The 24,559-nt window shown below is 41.1% G+C and overlaps 1 protein-coding gene across 1 annotated transcript in view; it reads left to right on the top strand.

Moving 5' to 3' along the window:
* The window catches only part of ryr2b (ryanodine receptor 2b (cardiac)), a 79,613-nt gene extending 62,375 nt beyond the window's left edge, over positions 1-17,238 (top strand). The window contains exons 89-103 of the mRNA XM_078787273.1: positions 860-915; positions 1,109-1,244; positions 1,328-1,414; positions 2,493-2,672; positions 2,739-2,869; positions 3,222-3,264; positions 6,393-6,529; positions 7,756-7,816; positions 8,129-8,275; positions 8,447-8,581; positions 11,967-12,123; positions 12,856-12,920; positions 14,366-14,466; positions 16,207-16,258; positions 16,441-17,238. Coding sequence (XP_078643399.1) covers positions 860-915; positions 1,109-1,244; positions 1,328-1,414; positions 2,493-2,672; positions 2,739-2,869; positions 3,222-3,264; positions 6,393-6,529; positions 7,756-7,816; positions 8,129-8,275; positions 8,447-8,581; positions 11,967-12,123; positions 12,856-12,920; positions 14,366-14,466; positions 16,207-16,258; positions 16,441-16,536 — 1,584 coding nt within the window. The 3' untranslated portion in view covers positions 16,537-17,238. The remainder of the gene's footprint in view (positions 1-859; positions 916-1,108; positions 1,245-1,327; positions 1,415-2,492; positions 2,673-2,738; positions 2,870-3,221; positions 3,265-6,392; positions 6,530-7,755; positions 7,817-8,128; positions 8,276-8,446; positions 8,582-11,966; positions 12,124-12,855; positions 12,921-14,365; positions 14,467-16,206; positions 16,259-16,440) is intronic.
* Positions 17,239-24,559: the final 7,321 nt, after the last annotated feature.

The following is a 24,559-nucleotide window of genomic DNA, read 5'->3' as shown; positions in this document are numbered from 1 at the left end:
CGCTAACCACTCCACTGCCGTGCAGCCGAGTCATCTAATACATATATAATATAATATTTAATACAGAGATGGCCGAGGGTGGAATTGAACCTTGTCTCCTAGCTGTGAGGTCTGCGCGCTAACCACTCGACCGCCGTGCAGCCGAGTCATATAATACATATATAATATAATATAATATATAATACAGAGATGGCCGATGGTGGAATTGAACCTCGTCTCCTAGCTGTGAGGTCTGCACGCTAACCACTCGACCGCCGTGCAGCTGAGTCATATAATACATATATAATATAATATATAATACAGAGATGGCCGAGGGTGGAATTGAACCTCGTCTCCTAGCTGTGAGGTCTGCACGCTAACCACTCGACCGCCGTGCAGCTGAGTCATATAATACGTATATAATATAATATATAATACAGAGATGGCCGAGGGTGGAATTGAACCTTGTCTCCTAGCTGTGAGGTCTGCATGCTAACCACTCGACCGCCGTGCAGCTGAGTCATATAATACATATATAATATAATATATAATACAGAGATGGCCGAGGGTGGAATTTAACCCTCGTCTCCTAGCTCTGAGGTCTGCGCGCTAACCACTCGACCGCCGTGCAACTGAGTAAGATAACACATATATAATACAGAGATGGCCGAGGGTGGAATTGAACCCTCGTCTCCTAGCTGTGAGGTCTGCGCGCTAACCACTCGACAGCCATGCAGCCTTCTTGTGAATTGTAAACCTCCAAAATATTGATACAAGCTGTACACTGACTACTCTGAAGAAGAAAAAAATATTTTCTCACAAAACTTCATTACAATATTGATTCATATGTTTGATTTCTCCCAATTTGACCCAAACTAAGACCTTCATGTCTGAGGAGCAAAGCGCTGACGACGACGAGGTGCCTGAATCAGAAAAGTGAGTCATTTCCTGTTCTTTTGCTTTTTTCTGTGAATAAAAATTGAATATTTTTCATTGCATGTCACTCGGGCACAAATGTGTTGATGCTCGCCTAACAAGACTATATTAATAATGTCAGTTATTAATATCCGATATTCCCTTTTTAAAAGGAGACTCTCACCTCCTTTCTGTTTACGTTTTGTTCTCTCAGATGGTCGCCATGTGAGGATGCGATGGCGACAGAGGCCGAATGGAGGTCCAAGAGATGTTGTAATAAATCAGACGAAACAGGAAGCCAGCACTCGGCCCTTGGCGAGACGATAAGCACGCATCACAAGAACCTGCTGGTGAGATACAATTCTTATATCCCAGACGTTATTATTATGATATAGAAACAAACTCCTTAAGGTGCTTTCATTTTCTTTTCCAGAACTACTTTGCCAGAACTTTTTACAACACACGCTTGCTGGCGCTCTTTGTCACATTCGCTATCAACTTCATCTTGCTCTTCTACAAGGTCAGGAGTTTGCGCGGTTCACCAAATGGGATTAAAATGCGGGACTGAGCCCAAATGAATTGACTCATCTTGTTTATTATGGAACCACGTTTGATTCCGCCCTTCCAAATTTAGGGTCCAATATTGTGGTGTGCAACGCCACCTTCTATTTGTGTCTCACAGCCGCTTCCCAGTCCAGGGTGTACCCCGCCTCTCGCCTGAAGACAGCTGGGATAGGCTCCAGCACCTCCGCGAACCCTCGTGAGGACTAGAAAATGAATGAATGAATTATTAGAGCCGGGCTGCACGGGAGTCGGGTGGTTAGCGCTCAGACCTCACAGCTCGTAGACCCGAGTTCAATCCCACCCTTGGCCATCTCTGTGTGGAGTTTGCATGTGCATGCGTGGGTTTTCTCCGGGTACTCCGGTTTCCTCCCACATTCCAAAAACATGCTAGGTTAATTAGCGACTCCAAATTGTCCATAGGTATGAATGTGAGTGTGAATGGTTGTTTGTCTATATGTGCCCTGTGATTGGCTGGCCACCAGTCCAGGGTGTACCCCGCCTCTTGCCCGAAGACAGCTCGGATAGGATCCAGCACCCCCCGTGACCCTCGTGAGGCAAAGGGGTAGAAAATGAATGAATGAATCTTCATACTACATGTTCTTCTTCTAATATTTGGACTTTGTTCCCATAATATTTCTTTAATATTTAACATTCCAAAGCTACTATAATTCTAGATTTAGTTGGTTTATCATTATATTACAACTTTATGGCAACTTCTTTAATATTTCAACTTGGGTTAATTGGCGACTCCAAATTGTCCATAGGTATGAATATGAGTGTGAATGGTTGTTTGACTATATGTGCCCTGTGATTGGCTGGCCACCAGTCCAGGGTGTACCCCGCCTCTTGCCCGAAGACAGCTGGGATAGGCTCCAGCACTCTCCGCGACCCTCGTGAGAATAAGCGGTAGAAAATGAATCATGACTCATCTTGTTTATTATGGAACCACGTTTGATTCCGCCCTTCCAAATTTAGGGTCCAATATTGTGGTGTGCAACGCCACCTTCTATTTGTGTCTCACACCCGCTTCCCAGGTGGTGTCTTTGCCGGAAAAACATGTCGACGGATCACGTGACTCGGCGGCTGAACACGACGAGGTTTGTTTTGTTCTGGAAGAAGGCGGCGGCGGATACATGGAGCTGTCGCTTCGCCTCCTGGCGGTGTTGCACACGCTCATCTCCTTCTGTTGCATTATCGGCTACTACTGCCTCAAGGTATGCCGGCTATATTTCACAAACATACGACCGGATGTGTTTATTCAAATTGTCCGCATGTGGCAGGTGCCGCTGGTGGTTTTCAAACGGGAGAAGGAAGTGGCGCGGAGACTTGAGTTTGATGGCTCGTATGTGACGCGGCAGCCGCCCGAGGAGGACATTAAAGGCCAGTGGGATCGGCTGGTCATTAACACTGTGTATGTTTGCATTTTATGACATATGAATATGTTTCTGCATGCTTTTATAGCACATATTTAATGGCTTTAAAATATTTATACAGAATATATTACCTAACGCCTGCATTTTTTTCTTAATTTATTTACAATGCTATACAATCTAATGAGAGCCATTAATTACAAGAGCTTTACAATAATGGTGCATTTATTCCTATAGTTGTCGTCTATCATACTGAGACGTGTTTACGACACAGTAATTAAATTACCAAAATATTTTAACTCCTCTTGTTGTTCTCATTAGATCATGCAAGCTCACCTACGGTTGTAGCAGGTTAATATTTTCATATGCTAATCATGTCATTTATCTTTTCAGATCGTTTCCAAGTAATTACTGGGATAAATTTGTGAAGAGAAAGGTAAAATCTTCCAAGCATCATTATAAATATTGGACGATATTGACGTTAGAGCATAGAAAACCTGTTTGAGTTTCTAAATAAGATTTTTACCATTAATAGAGCGGCTGCACGGCGGTCAAGTGGTTAGCGCGCAGACCTCGCAGCTAGTGTAAAAATAAGCTAACCTTTGAAGCTAATATTTGAAAACAATGAACTCATTCAATGCCAAAGATATATTTGTACGTTTTTACAAACCCAAACACCCGAGGCAGAAAAGGTGATGCTGCAGATGCTCTCTTTTTGAGTTGGGAACTGATATTTTCCTGAAACTTACCCATGTTCCACTGCTGATTACTAAAGAACGGAAAAAGGTAGAAACAAACTTTTTTTTTTGATAAAATACAGGAGGGCTGCACGGTAGATGAGTGGTTACTGCGCAGACCTCACAGCTCGGAGACCCGAGTTCAATCCCACTCTCGGCCATCTCTGTGTGGAGTTTGCATGTTCTCCCTGTGCATGCGTGGGTTTTCTCCGGGTACTCCGGTTTCCTCCCACATTCCAAAAACATGCTAGGTTAATTAGCGACTCCAAATTGTCCATAGGTATGAATGTGAGTGTGAATGGTTGTTTGTCTGTATGTGCCCTGTGATTGGCTGGCCACCAGTCCAGGGTGTACCCCACCTCTCACCCCAAGACAGTTGGGATAGCGACCCTCGTGAGGATAAGTGGTAGAAAATGAATGAATGAACCATTACTAGAGCTCTCAAGACATAAAATAGCACCCCTATATTGTGTTGTTTATGTTTCAGCATTGTTGTGAAAGTGAAAGCTATGTTTCTAATGAAAGATTAGAAAGTATAATTAATGTGTTTTTGAAACACTGTGAAATTTGAACCGCAGTGCGGCGGGGGATGCCTGTTGGCTGCTGTACGAGCTGTACACTGACTACTCTAAAGTAAATCCGAGTTTAATTTCTATAAGAATCCCTCTTAGAGACACAACTGCCGGCTTCACAGCTGAGTCCCTTCGGAGAGCGAGTACCTTGTTTAACCGACGCTTTCATCGCTGAATCTTAATGACATGATGAGTCCTTGAAAACAGCAGGTCTCCACTTCTCCCAGCGAGAAGCATCATGGCGGCGTCTAGTCATTACGCACGCTCATCTGTCACCGACTTGGACTCTCTCATCTCGCTCCAAGCCTGATGCATAATCATCACCAGTCGTTATATTTATACAGTAACAGTAGATAAACATGCTCATAGACTTAAAGGTAGTACCTTCAATTGCTCCCGGCGGACTTCACTGTTCCGCTTAGTCAGCGTTTCCCGGTCACGGCAAGTTCAAAGAAAAGGCACGCGGCCTGAAGGATTGTGATTAACTGGGACTCCTGCCAGGACAACATGCTCCTTGTATATCAAGACAAGTATATTTTCCTTGTCACACCAGGGAATATCGGGATGAGGGTTATGAAGCACGCTATAACATCAAGATAAACTTGGACCGTAAGTTGTCGAGTTGGCATTTTTAAGGACAAGCGCCGTGTTTTAACTCCCGTCTGCATCGCACATGTCAAACACTAACTCACCGTGTTCACCTTTCTGCACTGCATCATTTTTAACAGAACAGATGATGCGATGCCCTTCAGTGCATCTGGCAACGCACTTCTTTGTCCAGCGTGGAGGTCATGGAGATCTCTTAGCATCCATTGAGCTGCATATTTTGGCTCTTGTCTCAAGTTGATACTGTGTATAAATCAACGGACAAAGCCACCACACAGTACATATGCAGTACATTCCTATTGAATTTTATAGTATTTTTCATCAGTTCAAAGTGTAGTGGAACTGTATTTGTACTTATAAAGAAAGGGTATAACAGCTGTGACTTATTATTGTATATAATATGCCAGCTTGTGGCTGCACATGGGTCGAGTGGTTAGAGCCCGGGTTCAATCCCACCCTCGGCCATCTCTGTGTGGAGTTTGCATGTTCTCCCCGTGCATGCGTGGGTTTTCTCCGGGTACTCCGGTTTCTTCCCACATTCCAAAAACATGCTAGGTTAATTCATTCATTTTTTACCGCTTTTTATCACGAGGGTCGCGGAGGTGCTGGAGCCTATCCCAGCTGTCTTCAGGCATGATTGGCTGCCAGCCAATCACAGGGCACATATAGACAAACAACCATTCACACTCACATTCATACCTATGGACAATTTGGAGTCACCAATTAACCTAAGTTGAAATATTAAAGAAGTTGCCATAAAGTTGTAATATAATGATAAACCAACTAAATCTAGAATTATAGTAGCTTTTGAATGTTAAATATTAAAGAAATATTATGGGAACAAAGTCCAAATATTAGAAGAAGAACATGTAGTATGAAGATTCATTCATTAATTTTCTACCCCTTTGCCTCACGAGGGTCACGGGGGGTGCTGGAGCCTATCCCAGCTGTCTTCGGGCGAGAGGCGGGGTACACCCTGTACTGGTGGCCGGCCAATCACAGGGCACATATAGACAAACAACCATTCACACTCATATTCATACCTATGGACAATTTGGAGTCGCTAATTAACCTAGCATGTTTTTGGAATGTGGGAGGAAGCCGGAGTACGCGGAGAAAACCCACACATACACGGGGAGAACATGCAAACTACACACAGAGATGGTGGGATTATGGGATGGTGGGTCTCCTAGCTGGGAGGTCTGCGCGCTAACCACTCGACAACCGTGCAGCCGAGTCATATAATACATATATAATATAATATAATATATAATACAGAGATGGCCGAGGGTGGAATTAAACCCTCGTCTCCTAGCTGTGAGGTCTGCGCACTAACCACTCGACCGCCGTGCAGCCCTGTTGTGAATTGTAAACCTCCAAAATATTGATTTATTCAAGGTTGTTTGTGCTAGCATTTCTATTACAGTGCAGTTTTGGGATGATTCTTTTTTTTGCCCAAAATTTCTATCTTCTTTGATCTTTCTTTGAGTGCATCTTCTCTTAAAAGTGGAGCAAAAAAGTGAGGGAGATGATTTTCCTCACATTTGTTGTTCCTCCATAGACTCTCGGTACAGACATTACCGTTACTTTAAATGATAGTCCAATTACCTTGGCTTGGTGATCTAACCTTAATGTGTCTATTTATTTAGGTTATGGATAAGTATGGGGAGTTTTACGGCCGTGAGAAGATCAGTGAGCTTCTCGGTCTGGACCAGTCGTCATTGGACTTCAGCTCTGAAGGAATGGAGAGAAACAAGCTCCGAAAAGACACTGCTTGGCTCTCATTGTGAGTACACACATAATAGGCTCTGTAAGAGTTATTATTCAACGGAGGTGACTTTCAATGGAAGTACTGAAAAGAGAAGGTCGCATCAGGACGCCGTCCTCTAACAGCGTAGCTCATTGGTTGACTAGTACAATTTGCAGTATTACACACTGATGTAGCTCATTATGTTGTACTTAAAGAAGAACGGGACGTCCTGGTGTAGAACGCTAATTTATCTTCATTCATTCATTCAGCCTATCCCAGCTGTCTTTGGGCGAGAGGCGGGGTACACAATGGACTGGTGGCCAGCCAATCACGGGGCACATATAGACAAACAACCATTCACACTCACATTCATACCTATGGACAATTTGGAGTCGCCAATTAACCTAAGTTGAAATATTAAAGAAGTTGCCATAAAGTTGTAATATAATGATAAACCAACTAAATCTAGAATTATAGTAGCTTTGGAATGTTAAATATTAAAGAAATATTATGGGAACAAAGTCCAAATATTAGAAGAAGAACATGTAGTATGAAGATTCATTCATTCATTTTCTACCCCTTTGCCTCACGAGGGTCGCGAGGGGTGCTGGAGCCTATCCCAGCTGTTTTCAGGCGAGAGGCGGAGTACACCCTGGACTGGTGGCCAGCCAATCACAGGGCACATATAGACAAACAACCATTCACACTCACATTCATACCTATGGACAATTTGGAGTCGCCAATTAACCTAAGTTGAAATATTAAAGAAGTTGCCATAAAGTTGTAATATGATAAACCAACTAAATCTAGAATTATAGTAGCTTTGGAATGTTAAATATTAAAGAGATATTATGGGAATAAAGTCCAAATATTAGAAGAAGAACATGTAGTATGAAGATTCATTCATTCATTTTTTACCCCTTTGCTTCACGAGAGTCACGGGGGGTGCTGGAGCCTATCCCAGCTGTCTTCAGGCAAGAGGCCAATCACATGGCACATATAGACAAACAACCATTCACACTCACATTCATACCTATGGACAATTTGGAGTCGCCAATTAACCTAGCATGTTTTTGGAATGTGGGAGGAAACCGGAGTACCCGGAGAAAACCCACGCATGCACGGGTAGAACATGCAAACTCCACACAGAGATGGCCGAGTGTGGAATTGAACCCTTGTCTCCTAGCTGTGAGGTCTGCGCACTAACCACTGGACCGCCGTGCCGCCGTAATTTATCTTTTTTTTTTTTATTTTTATTTCAGATTCAGCTCCATCGATGTCAAGTACCAAGTCTGGAAACTTGGAGTGGTTCTCACCGACAACGTAAGTCCAGGTGGCGAAGTACTAAAATGTTTGTTCACCGGGGTACGGCTTCATCCTGATACAACAGTCACTTCCTGCGGCGCACGTTAACAGATGCCAGGAGCGGGCATAAATCATATGTAATGTTTTATTACCGATTGCTCGTCTGTTTTAATGCCGCTGACATGGTTTGATGCCGATCTACGTGCCGCTCCAATTGATGGCCGTAATATCCTGCGATTTCGTCTTATCTTGAATACATATTTGTCTATTTGTCTCCGTGCTGTCTGCTGATCTCTCTTTGTGTGTGTGTGTGTGTGTGTGTGGATGCAGTCTTTCCTCTACTTGGCCTGTTACATGGTCATGTCGGTTCTGGGTCACTACAACAACTTCTTTTTTGCTGCCCACCTCTTGGACATCGCCATGGGCTTCAAGACTCTTCGCACCATCCTCTCCTCTGTGACGCACAATGGCAAACAGGTGTGTGTTTGTTATTCTATGACGCCCGTCTGTCTCCTCTCCTTTGCAATTATCCCGCCAAGGACTTACTGTCAACAATGTTTTGATATATAAAGCATCATCTTGTATTGTTTCAAGGATAATCCCGTTAAATGTACTAAATGTGTACTAAATGCTAAATGTGTCTAATAGTTGGTCCTGACTCTGGGCCTTCTGGCAGTCGTGGTTTATCTCTACACTGTGGTGGCCTTCAACTTTTTCCGCAAGTTCTACGACAAGAGCGACGACAAGGATGCCCATGACATGAAGTGCAATGACATGCTGTCTGTGAGTTCATTGAACACAACACAAACACGTATTTTCATTTTTTGGCTGTACATGATGAGAATTTTGGGGCTGCACGGCGGTTGAGTGGTTAGTGTGCAGACCCGAGTTCAATCCCACCCTCGGCTATCTCTGTTTGCATATTCTCCCTGTGCATGCGTGGGTTTTCTCCTAGTACTCCGGTTTCCTCCCACATTCCAAAAACATGCTAGGTTAATTGGCGTGCCCTGTGATTGGCTGGCCACCAGTCCAGGATGTACTCCGCCTCTCGCCCGAAGACAGCTGGGATAGGCTCCAGCACCCCAGTGACCCTCGTGAGGATAAGCGGTAGAAAATGAATGAATGAATCTTCATACTACATGTTCTTCTTGTAATATTTGGACTTTGTTTCCATAATATTTCTTTAATATTTAACATTCCCAAAGCTACTGTAATTCTAGATTTAGTTGGTTTATCATTATATTACAACTTTATGGCAACTTCTTTAATATTTCAACTTAGTTTAATTGGCGACTCCAAATTGTCCATAGGTATGAATGTGAGTGTGAATGGTTGTTTGTCTATATGTGCCCTGTGATTGGCTGGCCACCAGTCCAGGTTGTACCCTGCCTCTCATCCAAAGACAGCTGGGATAGGCTCCAGCACCCTCGTGAGGATAAGCGGTAAAAATGAATGAAAATAAATTTGTGGCGTCGTCTGTGGGCTGTGGTCAAAATACTTTGGAAGACATGCTAGCACGCCGTCGTCCCTCGCTATTCATTGTGGTTAATTGGTTCCAGATCCGACCACTGTAAGTGAATTAAAGTAAGATTCACTATTAATAAATGGAATATTAATAAGATAAGATGCTTATTTTCCCTGATTATATCTGAATGGATGGATATTGGCTACCACAAATGTAAAAGTGACTCTAGGGGTGCTATTTCATGTCTAGAGGGCTCTAATAATGTAAAAAAAAATTGAAAAAAAGAAGATTGTAAACACATCTATTATCAGAAATATGAAAATATCACATTTATTTATATCAAATTCTCCTTCGGGAAAAGTCACGAATCACAGCCATATCTGGAAACAGTTAACTGCGATAAATGATAGACGACTATTTGGGATTATTCGTCAAAATGTGACTTAAGAACAATTACCTGCTTAAGTCCAAAGACACTCATGTGCTCATCAGTCCCCTAAATGGGTGTACCAAGCACCCTAAATTTACAGAGGGTGTTTTTTTTTATAGCGCATTGAGCTGTGTGAGAAATTTCAAGTCTCTGGGGTGTATTTGTCAGAAAAATAATAGCACAGCCAACACAGTCGGGGTGAATGTTTTGACAAATTTTCATCCTTTTGTACGCTGGCTTGCAGAGGAGTAGAAGGGTTAGCTTACACAAACAAACACACGACTATGAGATATGAAATATGACATAAGGTACACATGCACAATTTAATGAGACTCACTGTATGGTATGTACTCCGAATTCTCTTTTGCGAACTAATCATATTCAGTTTTGATTGACACCGTCAGAGACGTGTTGCATAAAGAGAATTTTAACGCAGCTCTTGCCTCATTAGATTGGGCAGATGTACCTATTTAAGAGTCCCTTGAGTGGCCATTCGCTCTATATCTGGAGAGCCACACACCTCAGCCTCTGGTCTCATCAAGAAGGTTCTGTCAGCGATCCAGTTCATATTCCTCCCACTATTATTCCATATAATAATGGACGACGGGGATATAAAAAAAGGAGTCTGCTGGAGCTACAGTATCTCTTTGTGTGGCCAGTCACAACACCGTAACACACCCTCTGCCTGCTCGATTCCAGCATGCGCTTCCCTGTCACTCACATGCGGACGGGTGCTGGTAGCATTTGAATAAATCCTGTCTATTTTCGGAGGCGGAGGCTCTTACATTAAATCTTCAGTCACGGTTACTGTCTTATTGTGTATGCTTGACGTTGAGCAGCACTTTAGCCGTTGCCGTCTTTGCAGCATCTCGTCTCTGCAGCTCACTTTTCACGGTCTCATTTGGGTTTCTCTTGCACGTACTTGTGCTGTCTGTTTTCATCTTTTCATCTTTAGATTCACGTCCTCAAATTGTACATGTGCTTGCGTTTACCAAATTTCAGGGTGATTCTGCTAAACACCTTAAAGTTAGAGTGGGTCTTTTTTTTATTGAGCACATTGCATTGTCATTGTTTTTTTTGTAATAACTTTTATTTTTGAAAATTTTTTAGTTATTTAAATTTTATTTGTTGTAATTTATTTAATTTATTTTATCAATAATATATTTAAATAATTATATTAAATAATATTATACATATTGAATAATAATAATTAATTTTATTTTTATGTTTTTCTACTATTTATTCTATATTTTACAAACTTTTACAAACCTTGCATTGTATTGTATGAGAAAATTCAAGTCAGTCTGACTTATAGGTAGTCATTGGGTTTTTTTTGTAATAATTTTCATTTTTGAAAAAAAAATTGTTATTTTAATTTTATTTGTTGTCATTCATTTAATTTAATTTATTAATAATATATTTAAATAATAATATTAAATAATATTATAAATATAAAAAATATTATAAATATTAAATAATAATAATTAATTTTATTTTTATGTTTTTCTACGGTTTATTCTATATTTTACAAACTTTTACAAACCTTAAAGTTAGAGTGGGTCTTTTTTTATTGAGCACATTGCATTGTATGAGAAAATTCAAGTCAGTCCAACTTATAGGTAGTCATTGTTTTTTTTTTTTTTTAAATAATTTTTATTTTTGAAAAAAATGTAGTTATTTTAATTTTATTTGTCATTTATTTAATTCATTTTATTAATAATATATTAAAATAATAATATTAAATAATATTATAAATATTAAATAATATTTAATTTTATTTGTATGCTTTTCTACTATTTATTCTATATTTTACAAACTTTTCAATGCTTAATAACAGTGCCACCAAAAATAAAAAAATAATACCGTAATAATAACACCTCATTCTCTTAGCTCTCTCAAGTAAAAGTTTCTTCAAAGTGAACTAGCCATCAATGAAGTCAGGATGTGTGTTTTTTTTGTGTAAGACATCTCTTAGAAGCAAAGGTACTGCAGCAGAGGTATCATCCCTGCCAGGCAACTAGACTCTTAATTTGTGTCTCACACAACATCCTTCCAGGGAGAGTAGTAGCCGAAGGCGCAGCATATTGATTGGAAAGTTCTTAGCTGTTCTGTGAAACCAACAAAAGTGCAAGGAGGCTCACCATTGAACGATTCTGGTTTTGATTACTGATTCTCCAAGTGTGGAGCAACAGTGTTTATGTCTGGTTAAGTACTTTTACTTTGGCTTGTAATAAGTAATATGTGGTTATATGTAATATATATATTTCTTTTAGTGCTACATGTTCCATATGTACGCTGGGGTACGAGCAGGCGGGGGCATTGGCGACGAGCTTGAGGACCCCGCCGGTGATGAGTTTGAGGTGGAGCGTATCGTCTTTGACATCACGTTTTTCTTCTTCGTGGTCGTCATCTTGCTGGCCATCATCCAAGGTGAGTCAGAGTAGCGTACAGTGGAACCACCATCATACCTATGGACACTTTTGGAGCAGGGGTGGGCAAACTACGGCCCGGGGGCCACATCCGGCCCGCCAAGTGTTTGAATACGGCCCGCCCAATCTTTCCAAAGTATTTCATTTAAACTCAACATACAACCTGGCATCATGGCCTGAGCCAACCTTTTGATGGTTTTATCAATTTCGTTTTTTGACATGGTCTGTTGTTTACAAAGTGCTCCTGAAAAAAGGGACACAAGCACATAATAATAATAATAATAATAATTATTATTATTATTAGATTATTATAATTATTATTAGAACTATTATGATTATTATAATCATTATATTAATGCTAATTATTATATTAATTATATATAATATTACTGTTATATTTGCATATTTTACATAATAATAATCAAATAATTATTATTTTAATTTTATTGTAATTATTATAATATTTTATTATTTTTTAAAATATTTAAATATAAATATAAAATAATAAATAATAATAGCAGATTGCATGACAATTTTACAGATACAATAATACCAGGTGGACTGTTACGTGTAAAATATATAGTCTGCTCCCCCCGTAAATTTTGTCATATCAATGCGGCCCGCGAGTCAAAAAGTTTGCCCACCCCTGCTTTGGAGTCTCCAGGTAGCCTAAGGCCGTCTGGAATTAGAGATGTCAGAAGCAAACCAACAAGAAATGTGTTCTCTCTTCCAGGCTTGATAATTGATGCCTTTGGGGAGCTTCGTGACCAGCAGGAGCAGGTGAAGGAGGATATGGAGGTAAGATGTTACAATAACTTCCTGTTTCCTGTGGGTCCTCTTCAGTTATAACCACTTCATTTATTCATTTTCGACCGCTTATACTCACGAGGGTCACGGGGGTGCTGGAGCCTACCCCAGCTGTCTTCAGGCGAGGGGCGGGGTGCATTCATAGGGGCACATTCATATTAACTTAGCATGTTTTTGGAATGTGGGAGGAAACCGGAGTACCCGGAGAAAAACCCACGCATGCACGGGTAGAACATGCAAACTGCACATAGAGATGGTCGCAGGTGGAATCGAACTCGGGTCTCCTAGCTGTGTGGCCTGCGTGCTAACCACTCGGCCTGGTTGTTTCCATTCATTTTCTACCGCTTTTCCTCACGAGGGTCGCGGGGAGTGCTGGAGCCTATTCCAGCTGTTTTGGGGCGAGAGGCGGGGTACACCCTGGACTGGTCGCCAGCCAATCACAGGGCACATATAGACAAACAACCATTCACACTCACATTCATACCTATGGGCAATTTGGAGACGCTAATTAACCTAGCATGTTTTTGGAATGTGGGGGACAACCGGAGAAAACCCACACATGCACGGGGAGAACGTGCAAACTCCACACAGAGATGGCGGAGGGTGGAATTGAACTCGGGGCTCCTAGCCGTGAGGCCTGCGCGCTAACCACTCTACCACCGTGCAGAATTTAACATTCATTCATTTTCTACCGCTTATCCTCACGAGGGTCGCAGAGGTGCTGGAGCCTATCCCAGCTGTTTTGGGGCGAGAGGCGGGGTACACCCTGGACTGGTGGCCAGCCAATCACAGGGCACATATAGACAAACAACCATTCACACTCACATTCATACCTATGGACAATTTGGAGTCGCTAATTAACCTAGCATGTTTTTGGAATGTGGGAGGAAACCGGAGTACCCGGAGAAAACCCACGCATGCACGGGGAGAACATGCAAAGTCACTGAGATGGCCGAGAGTGGGATCAAACTCAGGTCTTCTAACTGTGAGGTCTGCGCGCTAACCACTCGACCGCCGTGTTTCCATAGTTTGAATAAAACATATTTGTTACACACAGTGGTGATTTAGTCATATTTGTCAGCATATTCCATGATTCTCATAATTGTTTTATAATGCCAGAGCCAAGGGAGTTCTCCCGCAGTAGAAAAAATGCTGAGGATTGTTGAAGGCATTATAACAACAACATGATTGTTGTGTCTGTGAGCGGAGAATACAAATGATGCCTGTAAACCTGGCAGCTTTCCCCCAATTCATTTCACCATCCGGTCTTTTTTTTTTTTTTTTGCATTTAAGCGTGTGACAGTGGCTTTGAGAAGAAGGAACAACGTAGTCACAGCGGACTAACACCATGAACGAATCCCATAATGCTTTTTTTTTGGGGAAAAACCTGCACTTGTTCATGTTGTACTGTGTTTTACTTCTCTCTCTCCCTGCAGACAAAGTGTTTTATATGTGGATTAGGGAGTGAGTACTTTGATAAAGTTCCTCATGGCTTTGAGACCCACACTCTACAGGAGCACAACTTGGCCAACTATTTGTGAGTTTGCAGTAGTTTAGGAAAAAAAAAAACACCCAAGCTGTACTTTGTCTTCACAGTGTGAGTGCCACCCACTTTTATGAAACTAACACGTTTGAAAATGAATGGAATATGTCATGAAAATCTGCTTGGATGTGCAGAGTTGATGAATGAACAGCTTGTCCACTAAGTCGTGTTTTTTTGCATTGCAGATGTGCATGATTCCACTATCGATAATTGGCTCACACAGTATGGATTTTCTGAGGTGCATCCTTGGTCTGACCTCTGCTGTGTTTTTTTTTGATGCGGCAGTATGTGTGTGTGCATGCCGGTTAGACGTACGTATATACTCAGGGTGTAACGGTACCGGGGTTGAGTTTTGTTTTTTTTTTTAAGGAAAATGCTTCTTGTTTTTGTCGCATTTTAATTATTTTTATATGTCATAGTTTTAGTTCAGATTTAGTTGATGAAACCTAAAAATAAAAAGGTTTTAGTCATCAAAAACAGAACATGTATTGGTATATTTTTGAAAAGAAAATAGGAAAAAAAAAAAAAAAAGAAGGGCTACAATTATTCTTTGTATGCAAAATACACCTGTTAAAGTCTACATACAGTATAATGAATAGAATAATATATTAATATAATGAATATATAAAAAAAATAAAAATAAATATAAAATATAAAATATAAAATATAAAATATAAAATATAAAATATAAAATATAAAATATAAAATATAAAATATAAAATATAAAATATAAAATAATGAATACAAAATACTCAACAATAGGCAGAAATGTAGAAATCAAGTGCTACGAGTGTTAAAAATGGTTATTAATAAAAAATAACATTTACGTCCAGTCTCATCTTGTCCATAAAAACTCATAACTTGTCACGTTTTGGTCATCAAAGAGCCATTTTTAGCTCGTCACAGTGTCGTTTTTGTTATAATTTTTTTTTATATTGTTGACAAAAAAAACACTGAACGGTCCATATAAAGTATTTATAATGATGATGACAGTACACATTAGTCATCCATCTACTCCGTAAACAAATACAATGCAGCCCAGGTATCATCTAGTCAAGGTAGCGATAGTGAAAAACCCTATTACTTTATTATTAATACGAGCAGTTCCCACATGTCCTGGAAAACCTGGAAAATGATTGAGTCATGGAAAAGTATTCCAGCAAAATATATAGCGAAAATGGGGAAAAAAAGGAAGTTATCCTGGAAATTTTAACCGGTTAAAAGATAAGAGATAAGTCACCTTATCTTCTGGCCAACATTCAGGCTCAGCGCTTCGAGCCGGCAAAACGCCTCACGTGATGCTACCGGAAAATATCATTTACCTTCCCGCATAGAGAACTTGTGCAACCCGGTTCTAAGTACTCAGCACCTCAAGACAAAATTACTACCTGTAAGTTGAAAAGTGATGATCCGTATGGCATTATAGCGTCCTGGACAGTTTTCGTCCCCGACTATACACAAAATGAAGCCGACTGTGACCTTAAAACTGAGGTATGTACCGAACCGTGATGATGGCGTTACACCCCAATTATATACACTTCTTAGCTCACTGGTCTACATCCAGACTACAATATGGTGCCCAAAACCAGACTAACACAAACACAGACTTGCACAGACTTGCTCACTTGTTGTGTGGGCAGCATCAGCATCAGCATCAGCATCAGCATCAGCATCAGCATCAGCATCAGCATCAGCATCAGCATCAGCATAATTTCTTCTGGTGTTCCCTTGCAGATTCTTTTTCATGTACCTCATTAACAAAGATGAAACTGAACACACCGGACAGGTATATATATTTTCCATTACTTTCTAACATACTTGTGTCAATGTTAGCATAGCGGGTGACACTTACCGCAATTATACGACAATATGTTTTTAAGTTAAGTCAATTGCTGTAAATACTCGATACAGACACTACAATAGTAGCAACATTACCCTCCCATTCTGTTAACTCCTCTGTTCATATAGGAATCCTATGTGTGGAAAATGTACCAGGAGCGTTGCTGGGAATTCTTTCCTGTGGGCGACTGTTTCCGTAAGCAATATGAAGATCAGCTGGGATGAAAGGAAATCTGAGTGATCTTAATCCTCCCTCGATAATGTCGTCACATACTAGTCGTCTGCGTTGATGATCCTGCAGTGTAGATTGACTGGAACTTGTTGTGCACGCTATCGATTTTGGATTTTCATGTGGTTTTTTTTCCGCTCACACTGAAGACATGCTTATGTATTTATTTATATAGAAGTGGAGGTGCACTCAAATTATAATAATTTTGTGTTAAATCACCGCCACGTCATAAAAGTCGTGTATAAAATTGTGGCAAATAAGATCGAAATATGTCATTGATAACAATGGTGATGATTTGGACACCAGATGATTTTTAGATTCATTCATTCATTTTCTACCGCTTTTCCTCACGAGGGTCGCCAGGGTGCTGGAGCCTATCCCAGCTGTCTTCGGGCGAGAGGCGGGGTACACCCTGCACTGGTGGCCAGCCAATCACAGGGCACATATAGACAAACAACCATTCACACTCACATTCATACCTATGGACAATTTGGAGTCGCCAATTAACCCAAGTTGAAATATTAAAGAAGTTGCCATAAAGTTGTAATATAATGATAAACCATCTAAATCTAGAATTACAGTAGCTTTGGGAATGTTAAATATTAAAGAAATATTATGGGAACAAAGTCCAAATATTAGAAGAAGAACATGTAGTATGAAGATTCATTCATTCTTTTTCTATCCCTTTGCCTCACGAGGGTCACAGGGGTTGCTGGAGCCTATCCCAGCTGTCTTCAGGCAAGAGGCGGGGTACACCCTGGACTGGTGGCCAGCCAATCACAGGGCACATACAGACAAACAACCATTCACACTCACATTCATACCTATGGACAATTTGGAGTCGATAATTAACCTAAGTTGAAATATGAAAGAAGTTGCCATAAAGTTGTAATATAATGATAAACCAACTAAATCTAGAATTACAGTAGCTTTGGGAATGTTAAATATTAAAGAAATATTATGGGAACAGAGTCCAAATATTGCAAGAAGAACATGTAGTATGAAGATTCATTCATTCATTCATTTTCTACCGCTTAGCCTCACAAGGGTGCCGGAGGGTGCTAGAGCCTATCCCAGCTGTCTTCGGGGGAAAGGTTTGGTACACCCTGGAGTGGTGGCCAGCCAATCACAGGGCACATATAGACAAACAACCATTCACACTCACATTCATACCTATGGACAATTTGGAGTCGCCAATTAACCTAGCATGTTTTAGGAATGTGGGAAAAAACCGGATTACCCGGAGAAAACCCACGCATGCATGCGGAGCCAATGTGGGAGGAAACGGGGAGAACATGCATCATGCATCATCATGCATCATGCATCACGCCACACAGAGATGGCCGAGGGTGGAATTGAACCCTGGTCTCCTAGCTGTGAGGTCTCCGCGCTAACCACTCGACCACCGTGCCGCCTGATTTTTAGATATGAATCCATAATTAACTTAACATTCCATTCATGTGGAGTCATTCGGCCCCTTAACTGTAGCTTCGGAAATCGTTATCCGAATGTGTGTTTCAGCGACGCTCACGTTTTGTGAATGAAGTCATTTGTTTTCCTAATCGCGGCTTCCCAAGCCTTTCCGCCTTCCTGTGACATCCAGATAGACTCTCCGCCTGTGGCATTCCTTCCTTTTCTTCCGTCACCATCGTCTCGCCCGGACTCTCCTCTTTTTGTCCACCTTTTCCACCCCTCATCCTTCATCTTGTTCTTCGTCTGTCATTATCTGTCACGACGTAGCTCATCATCCGGTCTCCTCGTGCATGGGGCGCAGTGTTGCTATGGTAACGGATCACCAAGCTTTAAAGACAACATGGACTGCGATGGTCCGAAAAGAAATCTGTGGGGTGTTTGCAAGTTGTTGACTAATGGATGATGGCTGTCATGATGATGGAGATAGGAGCTATATGGTGAAGCTACAGGCTGCATTTTAAGATGTGTAGCAAAGCCCTTTTAAAAAATTTTTTTTTTACAAGGGATGGGCTCATCTAGCTAGGCACAGGTCCAAAGTTTTTCCTCCATGACATCATAAAAACCCACAACTACAGAAGCATATCTAACTTTTGCATATTACTGGATCTTTATTGGTACTTTGACAAAGAGCAAGATCAAGAATAATTTCACAAAATTTTCTTTCTTGTCCAGCTACAATAAAACCGCTCACATCTCACAGATTGAAACCCAGGTTCGTAACGTCGGTCTTTGTCCGTTGTTCAAAGAAACAGGGTGAAAACCTTTCTCCTCCAAATCCCATTTCGCCGTGTGATTAATCCCCTTCAGCATCTTTATTTGTGTGTATGTGTGTGTATGTGTGTGTGTTTAAAAATCAATAATGACATCAAACCCACCCCAGACATTTAACCCGTCGTTGCAGCCGCACACAAGTGTGGCATATACCGAGATTGTTTACTAATATTGCAATACCATATACTGCCTACAGTCCTTGGGGCTGCACGGCGGACGAGTGGTTAGCATGCAAACCTCACAGCTAGGAGACCAGGGTTCAATTCCACCCTCGGCCATCTCTGTGTGGAGTTTGCATGTTCTCCGCATGCATGCGTGGGTTTTCTCCGGGTACTCCGTTTTTTTCCCACATTCCTAAAACATGCTAGGTTAATTGGCGACTCCAAATTGTCCATAGGTATGGATGTGAGTGTGAATGGTTGTTTGTCTATATGTGCCCTGTGATTGGCTGGCCACCACTCCAGGGTGTACCAAACCTCTCCCCCGAAGACAGCTGGGATAGGCTCTAGCACCCTCCGGCACCCTTGTGAGGTTAAGCGGTAGAAAATGAATGAATGAATGAATCTTCATACTACATGTTCTTCTTGCAATATTTGGACTCTGTTCCCATAATATTTCTTTAATATTTAACATTCCCAAAGCTACTGTAATTCTAGATTTAGTTGGTTTATCATTATATTACAACTTTATGGCAACTTCTTTAATATTTCAACTTAGGTTAATTATCGACTCCAAATTGTCCATAGGTATGAATGTGAGTGTGAATGGTTGTTTGTCTATATGTGCCCTGTGATTGGCTGGCCACCAGTCCAGGGTGTACCCCGCCTCTTGCCTGAAGACAGCTGGGATAGGCTCCAGCAACCCCTGTGACCCTCGTGAGGCAAAGGGGTAGAAAAAGAATGAATGAATCTTCATACTACATGTTCTTCTTCTAATATTTGGACTTTGTTCCCATAATATTTCTTTAATATTTAACATTCCCAAAGCTACTGTAATTCTAGATTTAGTTGGTTTATCATTATATTACAACTTTATGGCAACTTCTTTCATATTTCAACTTAGGTTAATTATCGACTCCAAATTGTCCATAGGTATGAATGTGAGTGTGAATGGTTGTTTGTCTATATGTGCCATGTGATTGGCTGGCCACCAGTCCAGGGTGTACCCCGCCTCTTGCCTGAAGACAGCTGGGATAGGCTCCAGCAACCCCTGTGACCCTCGTGAGGCAAAGGGATAGAAAAAGAATGAATGAATCTTCATACTACATGTTCTTCTTCTAATATTTGGACTTTGTTCCCATAATATTTCTTTAATATTTAACATTCCCAAAGCTACTGTAATTCTAGATTTAGATGGTTTATCATTAAATTACAACTTTATGGCAACTTCTTTAATATTTCAACTTGGGTTAATTGGCGACTCCAAATTGTCCATAGGTATGAATGTGAGTGTGAATGGTTGTTTGTCTATATGTGCCCTGTGATTGGCTGGCCACCAGTCCAGGGTGTACTCCGCCTCTTGCCTGAAGACAGCTGGGATAGGCTCCAGCACCCTCTCATGAGGATAAGTGGTAGAAAATGAATGAATGTAGAGTCCTTGATGACCTTTTATTTGTGATAAAGTCATATTCAACATGTTACTTTGGTTTGAGTCGGTGTAGATTTTGGAGTCGGTTTGAATTTTCCTTTTTTTTCCAGACAATGTAAGCCATTGTGGTTGACGTCCTGGCCTTGCATTGATGTTATATAGAAAAGAAGTCGATGAATAGAGTTAGGATCCCCTTGTTGGCTAAGTCGGTACTTCTATCCTGGGCTTCTTTCATGCCGAAATAATCTTATTTCCCAACAAGAATGAAAAGCCTCCACTTCCTTTATTGCCCATTTCTATCTAGTAGCGTCCACTCAAACTTTATTGCGAACGAAATGCATTTCTTATGCCAAGCTTCTCTCCTGCCATCCATGTGTTGAAGCCAGATGGATGTGGATGGAGTTTAGCTTCTGTAGCGCTACACCATCTGCCTGAAAATGTGATCAACAGCCGTACTAGTAGTAGTAGTAGTAGTAGTAGTAGTACAGTACAATGACAACAATACGTGACACCCGTTGGCAAGCATAGCGACAACCAATCCTTGCGCGAGCTGCCCGTCTGACTGTTCCATCAACAAGCGGCTGCCCGAAGACACCGCCATTAAACACGTAAGCACACACCGCTGACATTTGTTTTGACGTGCGTGAGTGAAAGACCAGGATGACGACTTTGCAGCGTTACATGGAACTGGATTGATGGCGTTAAAGGTTACCGGCCCTCTTCATCAATCTTTTTTACATCTGACACATAACATGACATTGGTTTAAAAAAAAAAAAAAGCTTATGAGGGGTTCTCTGGAATTTAATTAAATTTTAATGCTGCATTTTCGAGGACTGAAAAGTGTTTAAATTATAGATAAAGCACTTCAAAGTTCCATAAAAGTTGACCTATTTTTTGAAACAAACACCTAAATACTCAAAATATTCTACTTGGGGATTAAAATTATTGAACTAAATGCATATAAAACTTGTTTTACTGGGATTTTTCACCTTGCATTTCAAATATATAGTATTTTATTTAGTTTATGACAACTTTTTTTAGTTACATTTAGTAATGTGAAAGACTGTAATGGGACATATCTGGGGAATAAAAGACTCCTCTCTTCCACATGAAAAATGGATGGGTTCAAATAAACGGTGCTATCCTCCCAAGTTGTACTTAGAAGTAAGTTGTGTTGGAAATGTAGGCTACCGCCCCTTTAAATGTAGGATGCAGCTGCAGTGTTGGGCCGTTTCATGTATCTTTTACTGTATTGTACTCTAATTCTATCAATGTGGCTCCAATGTACACGCACAAAGAATGTGAACTGGTGTGACCTTGTGACGGACCTATCCCAGCTGTCTTCGTGAGAGAGGCGGGGTACACCCTGGACTAGTGGCCAGCCAATCACAGGGCACATATAGACAAACAACCATTCACACTCACATTCATACCTATGGACAATTTGGAGTCACCAATTAATCTAAGTTGAAATATTAAAGAAGTTGCCATAAAGTTGTAATATAATGATAAACCAGCTAAAGCTAGAATTACAGTAGCTTTGGGAATGTTAAATATTAAAGAAATTATATGGGAAAAAATATTAAGGGAAAAATATTACAAGAAGAACATGTAGTATGAAGATCCATTCATTCTTTTTCTACCCCTTTGCCTCACGAGGGTCACGGGGGGTGCTAGAGCCTATCCCAGCTGTTTTCAGGCGAGAGGCGGGGTACACCCTGGACTAGTGGCCAGCCAATCACAGGGCACATATAGACAAACAACCATTCACACTCACATTCATACCTATGGACAATTTGGAGTCGCTAATTAACCTAAGTTGAAATATTAAAGAAGTTGCCATAAAGTTGTAATATAATGATAAACCAGCTAAAACTAGAATTACAGTAGCTTTGGGAATGTTAAATATTAAAGAAATTATATGGGAAAAAATATGGGAAAAATATTACAAGAAGAACATGTAGTATGAAGATCCATTCATTCTTTTTTTACCCCTTTGCCTCACGAGAGTCACGGGGGGTGCTGGAGCCTATCCCAGCTGTTTTCAGGCGAGAGGCGGGGTACACCCTGGACTAGTGGCCAGCCAATCACAGGGCACATATAGACAAACAACCATTCACACTCACATTCATACCTATGGACAATTTGGAGTCGCCAATTAACCTAGCATGTTTTTGGAATGTGGGAGGAAACCGGAGTACCCGGAGAAAACCCACGCATGCACGGGGAGAACATGCAAACTCCACACAGAGGGTGGAATTGAACCCTGGTCTCCTAGCTGTGAGGTCTGCGTGCTTACCACTCGACCGCCTTGCAGCTCGACATTCAATATAAAATCGATAAAATATGGCTCTACCATCCGTACCTGGCAGTGTTTGTGCATTATTCAGCCCTGTGTGATAATATATGTGGATGTATAATAATCGACGGAGGCGGAGGGCCGGAGGTTGGCACATGACAGATGGATATTCATGGAAAAACCCTGTGGAATGATTACGTTTCATATCGCCTTCAAATACTCCGTCATTCTGAAGATGTCCCCTAAATCTATCATGGAAATGTAATCCGCGCTGTAAATCAATGGGAGATGCTGGGAGGCCTGAGGTGGAAGCGTCGCCCTGATGGCACTCGTACCTGAGGGTTGAGAATGTTGAATTAAATATGAGGCGCGCTCGCTCGCTCTGATTTCACTTTTCTAAGCTCTTGTCTGCCCGGCCTGTTAGATCACACGCCGCCTGCTTTGATACTCCGTCACCCCCTTTTTCACCACCAGTTGGGCCTTTTGGCGTTGAACTCCAGCTGGAGTCTTCTTCTTTTTTTTTTTTTGTCTTCCTCTTTACCTCTTTATGTTCACTGGAAGCTTCCCTGCCTGCATGACTTCCTGCTGGGAACCTGAAGGGGGATTTGTGTGCACAAGCTGAGTCTTAGTCATGCACACACTTTGTTTCCTTTATTTCTAGGAGCTAAAGCAATGTTACTCAGAATTCCCACAAACTAGTGCTCCATTGGAATGGATTATTTTCCAGGAACTGGAGTCACTGAGCTGCCAGCTACATGCAAATATTCATTCATTCATTCATTTTCTACCGCTTTTCCTCACAAGGGTCGCGGGGGTGCTGGAGCCGATCCCAGCTGTCTTCGGGTGAGAGGCTGTAATATAATGATAAACCAGCTAAAACTAGAATTACAGTAGCTTTGGGAGCTTATGGAGTAGCTTATGTTAAATATTAAAGAAATATTATGGGAACAAAGTCCCAATAGTCCCAAAAGTCCAAATATTACAAGAAGAACATGTAGTATGAAGATTCATTCATTCATTCATTTTCTACCGCTTAGTCTCACAAGGGTCACGGGGGGTGCTAGAGCCTATCCCAGCTGTTTTCAGGCGAGAGGCGGGGTACACCCTGGACTAGTGGCCAGCCAATCACAGGGCACATATAGACAAACAACCATTCACACTCACATTCATACCTATGGACAATTTGGAGTCGCCAATTAACCTAAGTTGAAATATTAAAGAAGTTGCCATAAAGTTGTAATATAATGATAAACCAAGTAAATCTAGAATTTCAGTAGCTTTGGGAATGTTAAATATTAAAGAAATATTATGGAAACAAAGTCCAAATATTACAAGAAGAACATGTAGTATGAAGATTCATTCATTCATTCATTTTTTCCCTACCGCTTAGTCTCACAAGGGTCACGGGGGGTGCTGGAGCCTATCCCAGCTGTCTTCGATCATGAGGTGGGGTACACCCTGGACTGGTGGCCAGCCAATCACAGGGCACATATAGACAAACAACCATTCACACTCACATTCATACCTATGGACAATTTGGAGTCGCCAAATAAACCTTAGTTGAAATATTAAAGAAGTTGCCATAAAGTTGTAATATAATGATAAACCAAGTAAATCTAGAATTTCAGTAGCTTTGGGAATGTTAAATATTAAAGAAATATTATGGGAACAAAGTCCAAATATTACAAGAAGAACATGTAGTATGAAGATTCATTCATTTATTTTTTTCTACCGCTTAGTCTCAAAAGGGTCACGGGGGGGGTGCTAGAGCCTATCCCAGCTGTCTTCGGGCAAGAGGCGGGGTACACCCTGGACTGGTGGCCAGCCAATCACAGGGCACATATAGACAAACAACCATTCACACTCACATTCATACCTATGGACAATT

Source organism: Doryrhamphus excisus, linkage group LG20 (assembly GCF_037039965.1).
Source record: "Doryrhamphus excisus strain RoL-2023G ecotype Guam linkage group LG20, RoL_Dexc_Guam_v1.1, whole genome shotgun sequence".
Lineage (NCBI taxonomy): Eukaryota > Metazoa > Chordata > Actinopteri > Syngnathiformes > Syngnathidae > Doryrhamphus > Doryrhamphus excisus.
The sequence above is the reverse complement of the archived record's forward strand: the minus strand, read 5'-3'. Positions and strand labels throughout refer to the sequence as shown.